Raw genomic sequence first — 20,740 nt, 5'->3', positions numbered from 1 at the left:
CAAAACACTATAAACATTTTTTTTTAAATCCCATTTATATCCCGCCCTTCTCCGAAGACTCAGGGCGGCTTACAATCTAAAGCACAAATCAATGTGCTTAGCAATAGCCTTCATTCTATGTATATGCCTGCTTATTAGGACTTTCACACCCCCCCAAGCGGCATTATTACAAAGTCAGCTTATTGCCCCCAACAATCTGGCTCCTCATTTTACCTACCTTGGAAGGATGGAAGGCTGAGTCAACCTTGAGCCTGGTGGGACTCGAACCTGCACTAATTGCAGGCAGCTGGTGTTACTTAAGGAGGCATTAGCCCACTGCTTCACCAAGGCTCTGGGTTGGACTAGAAGACCTCCAAGGTTCCTTTTTTTTAAAATCCCATTTATATCCCGCCCTTCTCCGAAGACTCAGGGCGGCTTACAATCTAAGAAGCAGAAATCAATGTGCTTAGCAATAGCCTTCATTCTATGTATATGCCTGCTTATTAGGGCTTTCACACCCCCCCCAAGCGGCATTATTACAAAGTCAGCTTAATTGCCCCCAACAATCTGGGTCCTCATTTTACCTACCTCGGAAGGATGGAAGGCTGAGTCAACCTTGAGCCTGGTGGGACTCGAACCTGCACTAATTGCAGGCAGCTGGGGTTACTTAAGGAGGCATTAGCCCACTGCGCCACCAAGGCTCTTACGTGCCACCATAGCTATACACAAAAATCGGGTTAAGTTAAATCGGGACTAGAAAAGGTCAGTGGGATTCATGGGGGGGGAGGGGGGATTCGGGTCTATGTGGACTTCAACTCCCACGCCTGGCTGGCTGGCTGGGGAATTCTGGGAGTTGAAGTCCACAGACATCTTAAAAGTTGCCGAGTTTGGAGAATCCCGGTCGCTACGTCGTGAGATGCTCAGAGCTGTTTTAACGTGGTGGCCGTGTAAATCTTTCAGATAAATAAGCCAAGAAATGCAATTCACCCAGTGCGTTTTCCTCCAGTTTGGGTTTCTGAAATGTGTACGATTCATGGAAGTAAACCTCGGCCCAGCTTGAGGTCTGCCGTGACAAAGTCTTCGCATCTCTACTCTCGACTCCGTTTTCGCTTGATGAAAGTGCAGCTGTGCCTTCAAGCGGAGCATCTAGTTTTCCTTGTGCTCTGGCAAAGCTGTTCATTTCATTTATTTTGGTTGCTGCCCGCCTTAATTATTTTTATAAACAGGTCAAGGGGGCAAACATGCCTATTACTCCTTCCTTTCTCCCTCTTATTTTCACCACGGCAATCCTGGGAGGTGAGCTGGGCTGACACAGGGTTTCAGCACGAAGGCAGGACTAGAACTCACCGTCTCCTGGTGATTGGCTCAAAGACACCTAGGGGGCTTTCACGCCTAAGGCGGGGCTAGAATTCACCGTCTCCTGGTGATTGGCCCAAAATCACCCAGCCAGCGTTCATGACTGAAGGCGGGGCTAGAATTCACCGTCTCCTGGTGATTGGCCCAAAATCACCCAGCCAGCATTCATGACTGAAGGCGGGACTAGAACTCACCGTCTCCTGGTCATTGGCCCAAAGTCACCCATCCAGCGTTCATGACCTAAGGCAGAACTAGAATTCACAGTCTCCTGGTGATTGGCCCAAAGTCACCCAGCCAGCGTTCATGACCTAAGGCGGAACTAGAACTCACCGTCTCCTGGTCATTGGCCCAAAGTCACCCAGCCAGCATTCATGACTGAAGGCGGGACTAGAACTCACCGTCTCCTGGTCATTGGCCCAAAGATCCCCAGCCAGCGTTCATGACCAAAGGCAGGACTAGAACTCACCGTCTCCTGGTCATTGGCCCAAGGTCACCCAGGGGGCTTTGACGCCTAAGGCAGGACTACAACTCACCATCTCCCAGTTTCTGGCCTGTGCCTTCACCACTAGACCAAACTGGCTCTCAGTTTCGTCCATTTGAAGCAAGCCTCGAAATCAAGGGTGTCCAACCTTGGCAACGTTAAGACCTGTGGACTTCAACTCTTGCGCATGGCTGGCTGGGGAATTCTGGGAGTTGAAGTCCACAAAGTTGCCACGGTTGGACAGCCCTGATTTCAGTCTCTTCCAAGGGGTTTGTCCCCATTGCATAATTTAGCATGCCCTAAGGCCCCCCCTCCCCCACTTGCAATTGGCAGCTTGATGAGTACAAATCATAGCCTTCCAGATAATATGAGCAAGGAAGCATAATTACTCAACTAGTGTTTCACTGTCGACAGAAGTGGGGGTTTGCACTATTTTAAAAGAAACAACAACACCACAACATCTTTCATCACCTGACACTGGCGTGAAAACAAGGGTGATTTCCCATCATAATCAGACCAAGATTAATTTATTTGTTTTAGTCTACGACGGCATCCACAAGAGGTCACGCAATCCCTGATTTATAAATTCTGTTTAAATAAAGCAGCATCAAATATATATTTTGTAGGTATATATATATAAAAAAGATAGGTGGACAATCAGATATGTGGACCCTCAAGAGCAAGGTATTTTACTGCTAAAAATCACACCAAAAAAGTCACACAAGCACAGTGAGGCGTTTGGCGGCCGCTTCCTGACTTAACCACGGATAGATTTTTTAATCTTTGGCCTCCTGGCTCCAATATTCCAGCAATGATCATAAAACACCTCCCAAATATAAGAATTTCCCTTAGGTGCCCAATATAACATCTACCACACCGGCAACCCAAAAGTCATAGTTCCTCCCCGGTCCCCAGCGCAGTCTACCTGGAGCTGTTTCAGAAGATCCCTTGCAGTTTTCAGACATTTTGCATCCAAGACGCAACGCCCGTTTCCAAAAAAGCAGTTTATTCTTTCAGAGCGGAGGAGCGAATGCCGGTTTTGCAAAGAGGAATGATTTGGGACTGTCCTTTCTCCTTTCCGCACCTCGGAGAGGCGAGCGAGGAAGTCGGTTTTGATTTTCCAGCTTTTTTCAGCGCTCCACTCGAGTTACAGGAGGAGGACAGTGGCGACCCTGTGTGGGCTTTTCCCGATTGCCTCTCGGGGTCTCAGGTATCCATGAGAAAGCTAAGTTACCTCAAGCCACACACACAAGCCGCTATTCACTCCCAGAGCATGCTTTTGCCACCTAAGCAGAGCTGAAGCACAATGCGCGGCTCACACAAAAGGACATCCTAGGACTGTGGAGTAGAGGGGTTCAAAGCAAAACAAAAAACGGACTGAAACACAGCACGGATTGTGACGGTGTCACAACAAACCACGGGGATCGTATTTCAGTACTCAATAAGCCCCCGGTTAAAAAAGAAGGATGTTATGAAAGCAAGCGTTTCAAGCCGGAGAAAACGGTCAGGATGAACAGCGGAGGAAGAGCGTTTAAAAGAAAAATAAAACTTTAAACCAGTTGTACCCGGAGCTCTGCCAACATGACACAATACTCCTAAAAACCAAGGCAGGCACTTCAGAGCCTCTTGAGATGTTTCCCAGATTCCATCCGGAGCAGCCAAGGCAAAAGACCGTAGGAAGGGTGTTTGAAATGCAGACACGGCACCGGGCGCCCATCCCTGGCTCATTAAGCCGGTTCCCATGTGCAAAAACAGACACACCCAAGTTCACAATGCAGGAAATATTAGCATTGTGGACGAGGGGGGAGGGGGGTTAGGGGGGATTATTTTTTTTAAAGTCCCAATTAATGCAGGTGGGGCCAGATTACGATCCTGAAAGTCAGGTGTTAAGATTATTCTAGGAAGAGCGCGGAACCTGGATTGAGACGGCTCTTCGTGGCACTTGTGGAAGCAAAATTAATCAAAATGAAGCAAAGTAGGAAAGAGACGGTTTGGGGTATGGGGCGAAAGTGCTAGCCTAGAAACCAGGCGACGGTGAGCTCTAGTCCCGCTTTTGGCGTGACTCAGGCCAATCAGCAGGAGACAGTAAATTCTAGTCCTGCCGTATGCATGTAAGCAGCTGGATAACTGTGGGTCAATCACCAGGAGACAGGGAGTTCTAGTCCCGCTTTGGAAACAAAAGGCAGCTGGGTAACTTTGGCCCAATCCCCAGGAGACGGGGAGTTCTAGTCCCACTTTAGACACAAAAGGCTGGCTGGGTGACTTTGGACCAATCCCCAGGAGACGGGGAGTTCTAGTCCCGCTTTAGGCACAAAAGGCTGGCTGGGTGACTTTGGACCAATCCCCAGGAGACGGGGAGTTCTAGTCCCGCTTTAGGCACAAAAGGCAGCTGGGTGACTTTGGACCAATACCCAGGAGATGGGGAGTTCTAGTCCTGCTTTAGGCACAAAAGGCAGCTGGGTGACTTTGGACCAATCCCCAGGAGATGGGGAGTTCTAGTCCTGCTTTAGGCACAAAAGACAGCTGGGTGACTTTGGACCAATCACCAGGAGACGGGGAGTTCTAGTCCCGCTTTAGGCACAAAAGGCTGGCTGGGTGACTTTGGACCAATCCCCAGAAGACGGGGAGTTCTAGTCTCGCTTTAGGCACAAAAGGCTGGCTGGGTGACTTTGGACCAATCCCCAGGAGACGGGGAGTTCTAGTCCCGCTTTAGGCACAAAAGGCTGGCTGGGTGACTTGAGTCCATCATTCTCTCAGTCCAACTCACCTCCCAAAGATCTTGTAATGGGGAAAACAGGAGGATGAAAGACTGCTAGGTATGTTCGCCCCCTTCAGTTACTTATAAAGTAATAAAGGTTGGATAACATTCTAATACATGAATAAATAAAACAGCCCCTTTTTGCGAACGCTCCGCCAGTGCTTCCCAAACTCCCCAAGTTCTCATCAGTGTCCAGAGCTGGCTGGGGGATTCTGGGAGCTGAAGTCCACCCATCTTAAAGTTGCCCCGTTTGAGAAACACTGGACTGGTCTACGACCCTGAGTTAAGCTGACCGTAGACACGTGAGTTCTGGTTGCAATATTTCAGTACTTACTTCTCTGGATCTCTTCTAGCTTTTCAGTATACTTGGTCATACTGCTACCTGTGGAAGAAAAGGCATTGAGGTCTTGTAGGAAAGAGATGAAAACCTTAAGCAAAAAAACTCCGCCATCTGTTTATTCCAAGTGAACCACTGGTGTGGCAATGAACGAGATTAGCAGGGCTGGAGAAATCAGAAGCGTCTGGCTTTGGGCATTTGGAAATATTTCTTTCTTTCTTGCGTATTCCTCTCCAAAGACCTCTGAAGAGATTTTTCTCCTGCCTATTCTTGTCCTCTCGAGAATAGATTATAGATTACTAAGGCTGAGAAAATAAAGTCGGCCCAGGCTTGGTCTTGTAAGCAGGTTATTTATTTTCCCAGGTGCCTGCAGGAATCAATACTATTGATTTGGTCAATGACCAGGAAAAAATTAAAACAAACAAACAAACCCCCCGGAACAAAAAAAAAAACAGGGAAGTAAATAAACACAATAAAACACTGACATCTAGCAAAACAAATCACCGATGATCGTTATCACCTTCAATCCTCTGTTACTGTATTAATACAGCTGTTTTTTTAATTGAAAAGTTTTACAATACATTTTTATAACAAAACAAAACCCCTCCCAACCCACCCCCCCTTCCCCAACCCTCCCCAACCCCTCCCTCCCTTCCCCCTCCCCCCTCCCCGACTTCCCAGAGCTCAATACAAGGTATAAAAGTACAATCATAATCTACCTTATGCAAACAACCATAAACTATTAAATCTATCGCACTTTAACTCTTATAAAATGACTACAAGCAATATAAATGTCACATCGATACTTATTCAAATGCTAGGTGAAACTTTTTAGTCCCATATTTCTTCTGGATGTAATCAATCCATTTTTTTCCACTCCACAATATATCTCTGTTGCGAATGGTCTTTCAAGTACGCTGAGATCTTTGCCATTTCCGCCAGATTGGAGACTTTTAAAGTCCATTCTTCTATAGTCGGCAGTTCTTCCTTCTTCCAATATTGCCCTACTAAAAGTCTTGCTGCCGTAATTAAGTTCAACATCAACTTAGTCTCCACAACGGTAGTGTCAGTAATAATGCCCAGTAAAAACAATTGCGGACAAAACTTTATCCTATTAATACAGCTGTTTAGCCGGGTGACAAATCTAAACCATTAAAAATAAAAAGCTATAGGTCCCCTACAGCTAATAATTCAGATGTATCCAAACCAAGCAGGATTTTGAAACAATGGTAAATATGCCTTTGACTAATTAGACATTGCTTTTATCACAGGAACAAACGCAGCCTACGTAATCAATCGTTTAATCAGTCAAACACACAGCAGCACAGGTGATCGATAATTTTAAATCCTGAAGGAGAAGGTTCATGTAAAATTTAAATAGCCTCCTCGGGAATTTATCCATTAGGAGTAAAGTGTACACATAGTCCTTGACTTACAACCGTTGGTTTGAAGCGAAGACACTAAAAAAAAAAAAAAAGGGACTTATGACCGTTTTTCACGCTTACATCCTTTCCAGCATCTCCAGGGTCACGTGGCGACGGGCTCACACTTAATGACCGTCGCTGTGTCCCGAGGTCACGTGATCCCCTTTTGCGACCTTCTCGCAGGCAATGTCACTGGGGGAAGCCGGATTCACTTAACAACCGTGTCACTAACTTAACAACCGCAGCGATCCCCTTAACCACCGGGGTGAGAAAAGTCGCAAAATGGGGGCAAAAACTCAAGCGACAGAAATTTGGCGGCCAGCTGTGGTCTTTAGACCGACTTCAATGTCTCCGTAAAATTTACGGAGGTGTCCACCTCCACCGCCACCCTGGGCGCTGCTCAGTTACGGGTATTTTACTATATATCCGTGTCAGAGCATGCGCACAATCCTATCGCGTGCGGCAACCCAGGAGCAGACGCAGCAAACGGTAGTTTGTAACAAGTGGTGGTTTATCTACAATATCTGCAATGCTGTTGTGGGAAGTCAGCCCCCCACCCCGGAGAAAGAAATATTGTTGGAAATATTTAAAAGGCAGAATATATTCCCCTAAAAATGATTTTAAAAGCAGAAACCAACCCCGCCCCCCAGGTCTCTCTATCCCAAACAGAAACCGAGTCTGTGATAAGTCTTGTCAGAAAGACTGGAGTCAGGAAACGGGGATTAGGAAGAAAGATCGCTAGAAGCAACAATCCCTCACACCAAAAATCCAACACTCATCAGCCCCAGCCCCAGGGGAAGCAGGATATGACCCTTGGGACATCATAGGATTAACCCACCACCATCAGAATACCAGAAAGGCTCAGACTCAGGTCAAAGTTCATGCCACAGGAAGAAGGCTCCAGAAGGTATAAAACCCCACTCCCTACATGTGCTCGCTCTCTTTTTTTCTTCCAGAGCCATCTTCCTGCCTGGCTCTCCTCTTCAATAAACTGCAACCTTCTTTCTAAAGCGGTCGCCGTGTTGCTTCTTCCCGGCTTGGACCGAACCCTGATGCAAGACTTTTCCTTCGGCACTATACAAGTATTCCCTAGGAACAATATACTGTATATACTTGAGTATAAGCCGAATTTTTCAGCCCACTTTTTGGGCTGAAAAAATCCACTTCAGCTTATACTCCAGTGAACAAAAAAAAGAACTTCCACCCCCCAGTTTGGAGAGCTGCTGCTTTCGTCAAACATGGATGAAGGCAGCAGCTCTCCAAACGGGCGGCGGCGGTTTGGAGAGCTGCGCGCGCAGCTCCGCCGCCACCTCTGCAAGCCTCCGCTGAGAGAATGGGGCGGTGGAAGCTTGCCACCCATTTTCTCGGCGAAGACTTCTTTCGGGGGATCCAGCCTCTGCCGCCCCCTTCTCTCAGCTGAGAGAATGAGGCAGTGGAGCGCTCCGCCGAGAGAATGGGGTGGCTTGCTGTTGGCGCGGTGCGGCATGGCAGAGGCTGGATCCCCTGAAAGAAGTCTTCGCCGAGAAAATGGGCGCTGAGACGAGAGAATGAGGCGTTGGAGCGCTCCGCGAAGTATGGGGCGGTGGAAGCTTGCCCACCGCCCCATACTTCGCGGAGCGCTCCAACCGAGAGAATGGGGAGCACTCCGCCGAGAGAATGGGGTGGCAGCTGAGAGAAGGCAGCTGAGAGAAGGGGGCGGCAGAGGCTGCATCCTCCGAAAGAAGTCTTCGCCGAGAAAATGGGCGCTGAGACGGGAGAATGAGGCGTTGGAGCGCTCCGCGAAGTATGGGGCGGTGGGTAAAATTAGGGGTCTCGGCTTATACTCGAGTCGGCTTATACTCAAGTATATACGGTACCCACACGGGCTACGAGCCGAATCCAGCAAACAGCAAATACAGCAGGAAAAGGGAAAAGAAAAAAAAAAGAAGGCACACTGGCAGGTAAAAGGTAAAGGTTCCCCCGCACACGCGTGCTAGTCGTTTCCGACTCTAGGGGCCGGTGCTCATCTCCGTTTCAAAGCCGAAGAGCCAGCGCTTGTCCGAGGACGTCTCCACGGTCATATAGCCGGCATGACTAGATGCCAAAGGCACACGGAACGCTGTTACCTTCCCACCGTGGTGGTCCCTATTTTTCTACTTGCATTTTTACGTGCTTTCGAACTGCTAGGTTGGCAGAAGCTGGGACGAGTAACAGGCGCTCACTCTGCTACGCGGCACTCGGGATTCGACCTGCCAAACTGCCGACCTTCTGATCGACAAGCTCAGCGTCCCAACCCACTGAGCCACCGCGTCCCTTCAACACTGGCAGAGCCTCCCCTTTTTTTTTTACACAGGCTCTTAAAGAGACAACAGACACATTCCCGTCATTGCGTCAGCTGGTCAGCTCTTTAAACCATCCCCTTGACAATCTGCCTGGAAGAAATGCAGATGGCAGAACTGTTCAATCTCCGGTTAAAGAATGGCGATTCAGCAGCTTAGGGAAGGCTGGATTTAGCCTTTAGGAGCTTGCTTGTGCTCTGGGTGAAGTCACAACTTTTCACACAAAGCCCACGCTCGGCCGTAGAAAGTGAAAGACCCTCACGCACTTTGCTTTGCCTTCAAACTTTTTCTGCCCCCCCCCCCCCAAATCAACCCCGAATAGGAGCTGGGTTTAACTTACCGGTGTCAAGGCGAGTTTTTACGTGCTGGTATTTAGGATTCTGTGGGATCCTTTTGGTCAAAAACTGCTTGCAGGGAGGGAGGGAAAGAGGAAAAAGAATATGATCAGAAAATTATCCAGGAGGAAGGAAAAAGCAGTGTGGGTTGTGATTCTGCGCACAACGATTGAAGACAACGAGTGCAAGATGCTGAAGCCCCCAAAGTCCATACAGGCAGTCCTCAACTTACAAGCATTCGTTTAGTGACCGTTCAAAGCTACAAAGGCAATGGGAAAAGGAGCGTTTAAGGACCGCTTTTCACACTTATGACCGTGGCAGCCTCCCCGTGGTCACGTGATCAAAATTCAGAGGCTTGGCAACGGGCATGTGTTTTATGTCGGTGTCCCGGGGTCAGGCAATACCCTTTTGCGACCTTCCGATAAGCAAAGTCCACCTCACAACTGCAGTGATTCACTTGACAACTAGGGCAAGGAAGGTGGTAAAATAGGGAAAAACTCAGTTAACAGCTGTCTCGTTTAGCAATGGAAATTTTGGGCTCAATTGTGGTTGTAAGTTGATATATATATATATATATATATATATAAAAAAATCTCAAAAAAATAAAGGGAACAGGAAATAAGATAAGATACAGTACATTGTGTTGTTTAAGTGTTCCCTTTATTTATATATATATATACATATATACACATATACACACACACACACACACACACACACATATATATATATATATATATATATATATATATATATATATATATATATATATATATATATATATATATATATATATATATATATATATATATATATATATTTCAAATGTTAACTATTTAGATTACCTTGCTAGGCCCCAAACATGGGGCAAATCTTTATTTCCTGTTTTCAGCCTATCTTGAAGGCCATCGAACAGGCAGTAGTCACACCGGACAGCTCATATATTTGTGTAAATTACTAACAAAGAATTAAGGGAGACTGAAATGCATTTCTAACTTATTAGTTTTCATCAGTCAGCCATACCCTTCGAGAGAGATCCTGTGGCTCAAGAAGTAAAAACAACTGCCTAATGCTGACTGATGAAAACTAATAAGTTAGAAATGCATTTCAGTCTCCCTTAATTCTTTGTTAGTAATTTACACAAATATATATATGCTTCTCCCAGAAGAAGGAAGCAGAAGCCACCAGCCTGATGATGACGGATGGGATTCCGTCGAAACGTCGCCCCTACACCTTTAGTTCTACGCGGGGAAAAACCCGAATAACCAAAGATCCACATACGAACACCCGCGAAAACCTCAGAAAACATTATATATATATATATATATATATATATATATATATATATATATATATATATATATATATATATATATATATATATATATATATATATATATATATATATATATATATATATATATTACACACATACACACACACACCATTTTATTCATGAAGGATCCAGGTGTGTGTATAATGCCGCCTCTGAGTGTTTGATTATCATCTAAAGCTGAGATTTTTCCAAACATTTTCAAGTTGTGGAACCTGCTGGTTAAAAAAAAATAAAAAACCTGGACACTGATTAAGAAAAGCTCCAGGGACAGAAAATTAGCTGCACTTGATTAGCCATTTCCCCCCCCCCCTTTGAGTATTTTATAGAACCTCCATCAGGTTCTCATGAAACCCTAAAACTGGATGTGTGAAGCGGGTGTGTGGAGTGTTCCAACAGCGAAAAAGCCCGCGGCTCTGTTGTGGGTGGAGAGGGAGAAACCGCATTACATGAGCATAAGCACAAATCACCCGTCAACACAGTTTAATATATTAAGAAACAAGTGTTTTAATAACTTTAGATAGCAAGGATAACGTTCCCACAAGTTTCCTTCCCTGCAACAGTCACTCTGAACCACGAATGAAAGGGAAGAAAAACAAGATCTGATACATGAAGGACAGCTGTCGTTTATTTATTGGTTTATTTTTACACCCCACCTTTGTTACTTTTACAAACCTGTGTAAACATGCCTGTTTGCTTAATTTGGGGCTCAGTACGTTGCATCAACCCCAAAAAATGTGATGTATTAATTTAATCCAGTATTTCCTGATCCCAATCAGCATACATAATGGCACCTGACCTCATTCCACCTATATTATCCCGGCACTAGCCTGCCAAATCTTATTATCAACAGCTGTGGGAGCTAAATTTCAAAACATCTTAAGCAAACCAGCTTAGAGGACGGTCAGCCTATTTTCCGCTTAAAGAATTTCAAATTCGGGAAGGTCTCTATCGCCATTTAATTTCTGCAGGACAGAATTCACAGATAAATGAGATAAGCGAATAAGAGAGTTGGATGGGACCCTGGAGGTCTTCTAGTCCAACCCCCTTGCTCAGGCAGGAGACCCTACACCAGGGGTGTCAAACTCAATTTCATTGAGGGCCGCATCAGCATTGCGGTTGCCCTCAGGGGGCCGGGTGGGTGTGGCCTGGGTGGGCGTGGCCTACTGGGTGGGCGTGGCTAGAGTGCATATGGCCTGCTGGGTGGGCGTGGCCAGCTCTACATCGTTTGCATCAAGGGTGCCTATGGGGGCCTGGGCAGGAGTGGGACAGATCTGAGGGTCTCTGGCAGGAGGAGGGTCTCTGGGCCAGGGCCAAGGCAGTGGGGGCCGTTCCCTCACTCTTTCCAGGATGGCTTCGTGGGCCGCATGAAACCACTTCGCAGGCCGGATCTGGCACCCGGGCCTTATGTTTGACATGTCTGCCCTACACTATTCCAGACAAATGGCTGTCCAGTCTCTTCTTAAAACTCTCCATCGATGGAGCACCCGCCACTTCTGGAGGCGAGGCCGTTCCACTGGTTGATTGTTTATCACTGTCAGAAAATTTCTCCTTAGTTCTAGGTTGCTTTTCTCTTTGTTCAGTTTCCATCCCTTGTTTCTTGTCTTGCATTCCGGTGCTTTGGAGAATGGGTTGACCCCGGCTTCTTTTTGGCAGCCCCCCCCCCAAATATTGAAACACTGCTATCATGTCATCCCTAGTTCTTCTATAATATATATCCGTGGTGGCGAACCTGTGGTACGCGGTACACAGGTGGCACGCAGAGCCCTCTCTGTGGACCCACGTGCTGTCGCACCAGTCTTAGGCCTTCAGCTGGGTTTTATAAAATCTTTTTGCTTTAGGCCTCTGCTGCAGTGTGCAAAAAAAAAAGTTTCAATCAATCAATCAATCAATTTCAACTTCTTGCAGGGGGGGGAAGATCTCGCAAAGTTGGAATTGATTGATTGAACTTTTTAGTCCCACCCAGTCTTCCGTTACCACCGCAGCCACGCCCACCCAATGGGCCATGCCCACCCAATGGGCCACGCCCACCTGGCACCCGATGATACATAAATGGGTTTTGGTTTGCAGTTTGGGCACTCGGTCTCTAAAAGGTTTGCCATCACTGGTATATATTATAGAATTTGTTTGTGTGTATGTGTGTGTGTGTATGTATGTATATATGTGTATATATGTGCATATGTATGTATGTGTGTATATATGTGTATATATATATATATATATATATATATATATATATATATATATATATATATATATATGTATATATGTATATATACACACACACACACATGTATATGTCTATGTATACGTGTGTATATGTGTATGTATGTATGTATATATGTGTATATGTCTATGTACGTGTGTGTGTGTATATATATATAGTTTTTGAGCACCTTGTCAACCCAAAGAAGCTTGAAATAGCTATATCAGTCTCCCTTTAATTCTGTCAGCAATCCAAATTTATTTTATATATATACATATGTGTGTGTGTGTATGTATATGTGTGTATGTATGTATGTATACACACACACACACACACACAGGTGTCTTGAGTGTTTCTGAGCACCTTGTCAACCCAAAGAAGCTTGAAGTAGCTATATCAGTATCCCTTTAATTCTGTCAGCAATCCAAATTTTGTGTGTGTGTGTGTGCGTGTGTGTCCTTTTGCCAGCTGGGCCTGCACTATTTGCTTAACACAAAAGTTACGATACAAAAACTACGAGTAGCGCAAAGAGCCACGGAAAGAGACATGCTTGGCTCTCACGAGACAAGGGAGAAAGACCTACACGTGGATTAGGGAACAAACAAAAATATAGGATGCCGTCAAAAGAGTAAAAGGATGGAAATGGAAATGGGCGGGTCACACGGCAAGGAGAAGGGATGGCGGGTGGACCAAGGCGGTCGCAGAATGGATCTCATCTCAGAAAAAGCGTCCACGAAAGTGGCCTAAAACGAGATGGAGCAACGACACCGGCAAGCACGGTGGGGTTTACATCCCACTATACACGAGTGGGTTGGAGGGCCAGAAGTTGACAGAAAATGAGCAGGGCAAAGAACAAACACTAGATCAGACCTTCAGAAGAAACACAAACGTTCGGACATTTCAGTCCACGCCGGATGAGGAATTCTGGCCGTTGAAGTCCACAAGTCATAAAAGGAAGGGCCAAGTTTGAAGACACCACCCCCCCCGGCTCTTGCTCAACCGCAAGCTTCACGACTCTGCTGGAGAAAGGTCTCCCCCAGTTCAGCAAAGCCAAATAGCCCAAATGGCTCCACTGGAAGCCCACCCTTGCTATGACTCTGTGAAAACGGTTAAGGAACTAAGCTCTTATTTTGCCTAGAATGCCGAATAACAGAGTTGGAAGGGACCCTGGAGGTCTTCTAGTCCAACCCATCACTGGAGCGCTCCATCGCTGGAGATTTTTAAGAAGAGACTAGACCAGGGGTAGGCAACCTCGGCTCTTTTATGACTCATGGACTTCAACTCCCAGAATTCCTGAGTCAGGAATTGCTGGCTCAGGAATTCTGGGAGTTGAAGTCCATGAGTCATAAAAGAGCCGAGGTTGCCTACCCCTGGACTAGACCATTCACCTGTCTGAGCCGGTATATAGGTTCTCCTGCTTGAGCAGGAGGCTGGACTAGAAGATCTCCAAGGTCCCTTCCATTTCTATTCTATTCATTCTAATTCTATTATTCTGTTCTATTCTACATTCTATTCTGTTGCTCTATTTTTGCATTCCATTCCTTCTCTTCTCTTTCTCCATTCTCTTTCTTCTCTTCTCCTCTATTTCTGCATTCCATTCCTTCTCCTGTTCTATTCTATTCTACTCTTATTCCTGCATTCCATTCCTTGTCTTATTTCTGCATTCCATTCCTTCTCCTATTCCATTCCATTCTAATTCTATTCTATTCTAATCCATTCCATTCCATATTTTCTCTTCTCTTCCCTCCCCTCCCCTCCCCTCCCATTAATTCTATTCTATTCTATTCTACATTCTATTCTGTTGCTCTATTTCTCCATTCCATTCCTTCTCTATTCTATTCTATCCTTATTCCTGCATTCCATTCCTTGTCTTCTATTTCTGCATTCCTTCTCCTATTCTACTCTACTCTACTCTACTCTACTCTACTCTACTCTACTCTACTCTACTCTACTCTACTCTACCCTCTGTTCAAGCAGGAGATCTTATACCATTTTGGACAAGTGCCTGTCTGGTCTCCTCTTAAAAGGAGGGCACAGGAAGGACTGAGCAGTGGCAACTGAAACCACGCCAGAGACTTCACACAACGTACACAGTGACTTCCCTACCCAACTGAACAGCCGGATTCACGTGAGATGCCGAGGCCAAGCCTTCAAGATTTTCATTTTCAGTCACAGTCTTTTTTTTTATTTTTGTGACGAAACGTACGTTTGCTACTTTAGGAATCCTCAAAATGAATCAGTTCAGACACTAGGAGGCTAGGCTGCCTGGAGGAACCTCCCCACTGCCTTTGGGAAGCTCCTACGGCAGGCCAGGTCAGCCGCGAAAGATGCAACCCCTTTGCTAGTCCCAGCTTCAACAGCACTTCAGAATTACACGCAGTCCTCTACTTACGACCACAACTGACGCCGACATATCTGTTGCGGAGCCAGAAGGTTGCTAAGTGAGATTTGCCCCATTTTACGAACCCTTCTTGCCACAGTTGTTTAGTGAATCTCTGCAGACGTTAAATTAGCAACACGATTGCTAAGTAAATCCGGCTTAAAGTAAAAAAGTAAAAGGCTGTTGCAACTCTGGGTCACTAAACAAACCGTTATAAGTCAAGGACTATCTGTACTGAATTATCACAGAATTACAGGTAGTCCTTGATATGCAGCCATTCGTTTGGCAACTGTTCAAAGTTACAAAAGCAACGAAAAAAAGTGATTTAGGACCGTTTTTCGCACTCGCGACCCTGGCAGCACCCACTGGTCACCTGATCAAAATTCAGAGGCTTGGCAACTGGCATGCCCTTATGACAGCGCCCCTGTTCCGGGGGCCATGCGACCCCCTTTTGTGACCTTCTGAGAAGCAAAATCAGTGGGGTCATTAAGTCAATCTCTCCCCCACCCCAGTGACTTTGCTTACCTGAAGGTGCCCCCCCAGCTCACAAATAGCGATCACGTGATCCCCGGGGACCCTACAACTTTCATAAATACATGCAGTTGTGCCAAGCGTCCAAAATTTGATGACATGAACCGGGGTGTGGGGGGGTGGGGCGGGATGTTGCAACGGTCATAAGTACAAGTTCTGGCATGTCAGGATATTCAGATTATTCCATCTCTTAATATTGGGGGCGAGTTATTACCCCCCGTAGATAAGGCTCGCAATCTGGGTGTCCTCTTAGATTCACAGCTCTCCTTAGAAGATCATATAGGAGCTGTGACTAGAGGGGCCTTCGCCCAGCTTCGTCTGGTGCGCCAGTTGCGGCCCTATCTGGACCTGGATGCCTTCCGTACAGTCACCCATGCACTTGTGACCTCTCGTCTAGACTACTGCAACGCTCTTTACATGGGGCTGCCCTTGAGAACCACTCGGAAGCTTCAGCTGGTACAGAGTGCAGCTGCAAGAGTTCTTTTGGGGGTCTCCCGATACTCCCATATTACACCTCTGCTCCGTGAGCTGCACTGGCTTCCAGTTACCTTCCGAGTGAAATTCAAGGTGCTGGTAATGACATACAAAGCCCTACATGGCATGGGTCCGGATTACCTGCGGGAGCACCTACTGCCGGCGTCAACTTCCCTCCGTCCTATACGTTCCCACAGAGAGGGCCTCCTCAGGGTACCACCGGTCAGAGAATGTCGGCTGGTGACCCCCAGGGGGAGAGCATTCTCGGTGGGTGCGCCAATCCTTTGGAACCGCTTACCGGCTGAACTCCGGATGGCCCCCGACCTTCGCTCCTTCCGGCGTGATCTAAAAACGTATCTATTCGAACAAGCCGGCCTGGCCTGATGGACTTGGGTTTTAAAATTATTTATCTAATGTATTCTTATTTTATTGCCCTGTACACCGCCCTGAGTCCTCTAGGAGTAGGGCGGTATATAAATCAAATAAATAAATAAATAAATACAAGGACTGCTCATAAGTCACTTTTTAATAATAATAAGACCTTATTGATTAGCCCTTGGGCCATATCAGAAGTCACTTTTTACAGTGCCAATGTAGCTTTGAACACGTGGACTGCCCCGTATTGCCCCCACCCCCACCCCCACCCCAGCCAGGAAGGCTTTTGAGTGATTTGGAGCCAGTCTTTCTCCACTCAGCCTACCTCGCAGGGTTGTCGTTAACGGAAAAGAGAGCCAGGGTCGCTACTTATGGGTCCGGAGCTCCCAGAGTGGGCTAAATCGAACCAAATAGAGCCCTGTGCATCCAAACAGACCAGGTGACACCCCCCCCCTTCCCAAGCACCCAATTACCTCTCTCTTTTTTTTTTTTGGTTTAAATTCCAATTTTCTGGCTGAGCTCCTGTCACTGCCCGCCCTTCTCCATTTAGAAGCACCAGAAACGCATCCATCGAAGAAAACCGCCCCCAGGTTTGATTGACAGCTCCCCCCAACAACTCCCTCAGGATATTGAGGAAACCCCCCCCCAGTGATGAGTCCTGTATATTTCCTTCTCCACCCCCCCGCCCTCGGCCCCCTCAGTCAGGGAGGCTCTTTGAGTGATTTGGAGAGCCAGGTCCCTCTGCACCCGGCCTACCTCGCAGGGTTGTCGTAAGGGCAAAGAGAGCCCTACCTGTGGGTCCGGAGGCCCCCCCCCCGAGTGGGCTAAATCGAACCAAATAGAGCCCAAATAGATCCCAAACGACCAGGGGACACCCCCCCCCCAAGACACAAAAACACCCCATTACGATTTTTTTTTTGGTTTAAATTCCAATTTTCTGGCTGCCTCATTCATTGCCCCCCCTCCCCGTTTAGAAGCCCCAGAAACGCCTCAGTAGAAGAAAACCGCCCCCGGGTTTGATTGACAGCCGCCCCAGCCACTCCCGCAGCGGCCAGGCCTGAGGGGGGGGCTTCCCTACGGTCAGTCAGGGCCCTGAGGAGGCCTCGGGTTTGGGGTGGGGGTCCCCCTCAGACTTCCGCCCCGCCTTAAGTTTGGGGTCACGGCCCTCTGGGAAGCCGCGACCCCCCCAAGAGCCCCTCCCCCGGCGCCCCCCTCCTCACCTCAGGGTCGCCGATGCGCCTCCTCGCCGACATCCTGCCCAACTGTCAGCCTCGCCTACGGCCCGCCTCTCCGCCCGCTTCGCCTCCCTCTCCCCCCCCCCCGACTAGCCAATCCGCGCCGGGTTTACGACTTATCCCTCCGCTCCGATTGGCTGCGCCCCGCGCCAATTCGCGCTCTCTCTTCCCCCCCCCCCGTCCTTTGAGCGCTGTTGCCAAGCCGGAGGCCGCTCCACAACGCCGCGGATTTTAAAAGTCCCGGTTCGGCTTTCCCTTCTGCGCGTGCGCCTTGGAGGCCCACGGGCGTCGGTGGTTTCCCCGGGCGACGAGAGACGCCTCCGCGCGTCTTTTTCTTTCTTTCTTTCTTTCTTTCCGAGCGCTGCTAAGGCGGGATTGTGACGTAAGCAGGGGGGCTTTGGGGACGCTTCACCGCGGTGTCCTTCCGCTCAGGGGGGGGGTTTGCCCGGGAGGGGCGGGGCTTGCGGGAGAGAAGTAGTGCCTTTGTTTCAACGCGCGTTCTGACGCGCGTATTCCTCCTTTCTGCGCGCACCCGTGTTTCGTGGGGCGCAGCTCCTCTACGTGGGTGCATCCAACTAAACTAGCTTGAAGTTTTCCCCCTTGATGCCCTCCATCTGTATTGGCTGCTCGTCCTGGGATCTGGAATCCCAAACCATCTGAGGAGATACATGGTTGTGTGAATGCAGCCAAGGTTTCCCCCCCCCCACCACCACCACCAACTCACCGTCCCCATCCAGGGCGTGGGACTCATCTTCAACCCGAAATATGAACATTAAATTCCAAATCACTTCTGGTTTTTCATTCATAAATCACAAACCTTGCCTTTCAGACGACCCTCCCAATTGAAGAGTAATTGTGTACAGAAGTTCCTCAGCTCGCACAGGCTGTTTTTGTCTGAATGGATCCCACCATTTCACATGCAATTATAGGTTTTGAAGAAATTAAGCTCTAGTCACATTCACACAACAAATTTTGATTCGGTACCAAAAAAGGAAAAAAACAAACAGATTTTAACCTTAAGAAATGGTCCCTTCCAGCTCTGTTATTCTATTCTAAATCCGTGCCGGTTGCCAAGTGCTCAAATTTGGGTCACACGGCTGTGAGGATGCTGTGATGGTTGTAAGTACGAGGGGTGTGTGTCATAAGTCACTATTTTCAACGCCATTATAACTTTGGACGGTTGCTAAATGATTGGTTGTAACTGGAGGACGACCTGTACGCTGGATTTGCAAAGACCTGTAAACTGACCTACAAAGTTGATTTATGCAGTCTAGTAGCCTTCAAGCTGATGGGGGCAATAAACGCCATAGGCGCAAACGTCACCATCCATCACATCCTGAGGAATCTGGTCAGGATAAGTTGAAACAATGACCCAACAGGACACAAACTGAATTCTGTCTGTCTCTCTCTCTCTCTCTGTGTGTATAATTTATGTTGTTGTTGTTAGCTGCGAAGTCGTGTCTGACCCATTGCGATCCTATGGACAACGTTCCTCTAGGCCTTCCTGTCCTCCACCATCCTCTGGAGTCCATTTAAGCTCACGCCTCCTGCTTCAGTGACTCCATCCAGCCACCTCCTTCTCTGTCGTCCCCTTCTTCTCTTGCCCTCCATCTTTCCCAGCATGAGGCTCTTCTCCAGTGAGTCCTTCCTCCTCATTAGGTGGCCAAAGGATTTGAGTTTCCACTTCAGGATCTGGCCTTCTAAAGAGCAGTCAGGGTTGATCTCCTCTAGGACTGACCGGTTTGATCGCCTTGCAGTCCGAGGGACTCGCAGGAGTCTTCTCCAGCACCAGAGTTCAAAGGCCTCCATTCTTTGGCGCTCGGCCTTTCTTATGGTCCAACTTTCACTGCCATACATTGCAACTGGGAAGACCATGGCCTTGACTCTACGCACTTTTGTTGACAGGGTGATGTCTCTGCTTTTTAGTGTGCTGTCTAGATTTGCCATGGCTTTCCTCCCGAGGAGCAAGCGTCCTTTAATTTCTTGGCTGCAGTCCCCACCTGCGGTGATCTTGGAGCCCAGGAAAATAAAATCTGTCACTACCTCCATTTCTTCCCCATCTATTTGCCAGGAATTGAGAGGGCCGGATGCCATGATCTTGGTTTTCTTAATGTTAAGTTTCAACCCAAGTTTTGCACTCTCCTTCTTCACCCGCAACAAGAGGCTCTTTAGTTCCTCTTCACTTTCTGCCATTAGAGTGGTATCATCATAATTTATGTTAAGATCAATTTAATGAGGGGCAACTCTTAATATTAGAATTTATTGAGATGGGGGAAGGAAAGAAGGAGGGCGGGAGGGAGGGAAGAATGAAGGAAGGAGAGAGAAAGGAAGAGAGAAGAGAAAGAAATAAGAACAAGGAAGGAGAGAAAGGAGAGGGAGGGAGGGAAGGAGAAGAAAGGAGGAGGAAAGAATGAAATAAAGGGAGGGAGGGAAGAAAGGAAGGAAGGGAAGGGGGAGAAAGAAAGAAACGAAGAAGAGGAAAGAGGAAGAAAGAAGGAAAGGAGAAAGAAAGATGGAGGGGAGGAAAGAAAGAGAAAAAGAAAGGAGGGAGAAAGATAGAAAAAGAAGGAAGGGGGAAAGGAGAGAAAGAAAGGGAAGAAAGGAAAGGAAAGGAGAAAGATGGAAAGCGGGAGGAAAAAAGAAAGAAAGAAAGGAGGGGGGGAGAAAGATAGAAAAAAGGAGGGAAGGAAAGAGAGGAGGAAGAAGGACAAAGAGAAAAAAGAAAGAAAATGGAAGGAAGGAAGGAAGGAAGGAAGGAGGAAGAAAGAAGGAAGAAAGAAAGAAAGAAAGAAAGAAAGAAAGAAAGAAAGAAAGAAAGAAAGAAAAGAAAGAGAAAGGAAGAAATGAAAAAAGAAATGAAGGAAGGAAGGAAGAAAGAAAAGAAGGAAGGAAGGAAGGAAGAAAGAAATGAAGGAAGGAAGGAAGGAAGGAAGGAAGAAAAAGAAAGAAAGAAAGAAAGAAAGGAAGGAAGGAAGGAAGGAAGGAAGGAAGGAAGGAAGGAAGGAAGGAAGGAGACAGAAAGAGTGAGTGAAGAGAGAAAAGCAGCCCCTCCCTCCCGCGGTGATTTCAACCCGCTCTGCAGCCGCGCGTTCACACGTTTCTTCTGCCCGGCTTGCGAAACTCTCCGCCCCTCCCCGTTGCAAACCTCGCATCGCGGAGGCCTCCCCCAAGGGCGGGGCCCAAGAGAGCCCGGGACGCGCATGCGCCTTTGCCCACGC

At 47.4% G+C, this 20,740-nt stretch overlaps 1 protein-coding gene across 1 annotated transcript in view; it reads right to left on the bottom strand.

Annotated features, from left to right (window-relative positions):
* Positions 1 to 17,564, bottom strand: part of CEP41 (centrosomal protein 41) — a 28,478-nt gene extending 10,914 nt beyond the window's left edge. Inside the window, exons 1-3 of the mRNA XM_081330267.1 lie at positions 17,508 to 17,564; positions 8,994 to 9,057; positions 4,909 to 4,956 (exon numbers count right to left, since the gene is read on the bottom strand). Of these exons, the coding sequence (XP_081186393.1) occupies positions 4,909 to 4,956; positions 8,994 to 9,057; positions 17,508 to 17,540 (145 nt within the window). The 5' untranslated portion in view covers positions 17,541 to 17,564. The remainder of the gene's footprint in view (positions 1 to 4,908; positions 4,957 to 8,993; positions 9,058 to 17,507) is intronic.
* Between the last annotated feature and the right edge of the window lie 3,176 nt (positions 17,565 to 20,740).

This window comes from Vipera berus (assembly GCF_964194415.1).
Source record: "Vipera berus genome assembly, chromosome: 6".
Taxonomy (NCBI): Eukaryota; Metazoa; Chordata; class Lepidosauria; order Squamata; family Viperidae; genus Vipera; species Vipera berus.
Note: the sequence above shows the minus strand (reverse complement) of the source record. Positions and strands in the feature narration are given on the sequence as shown.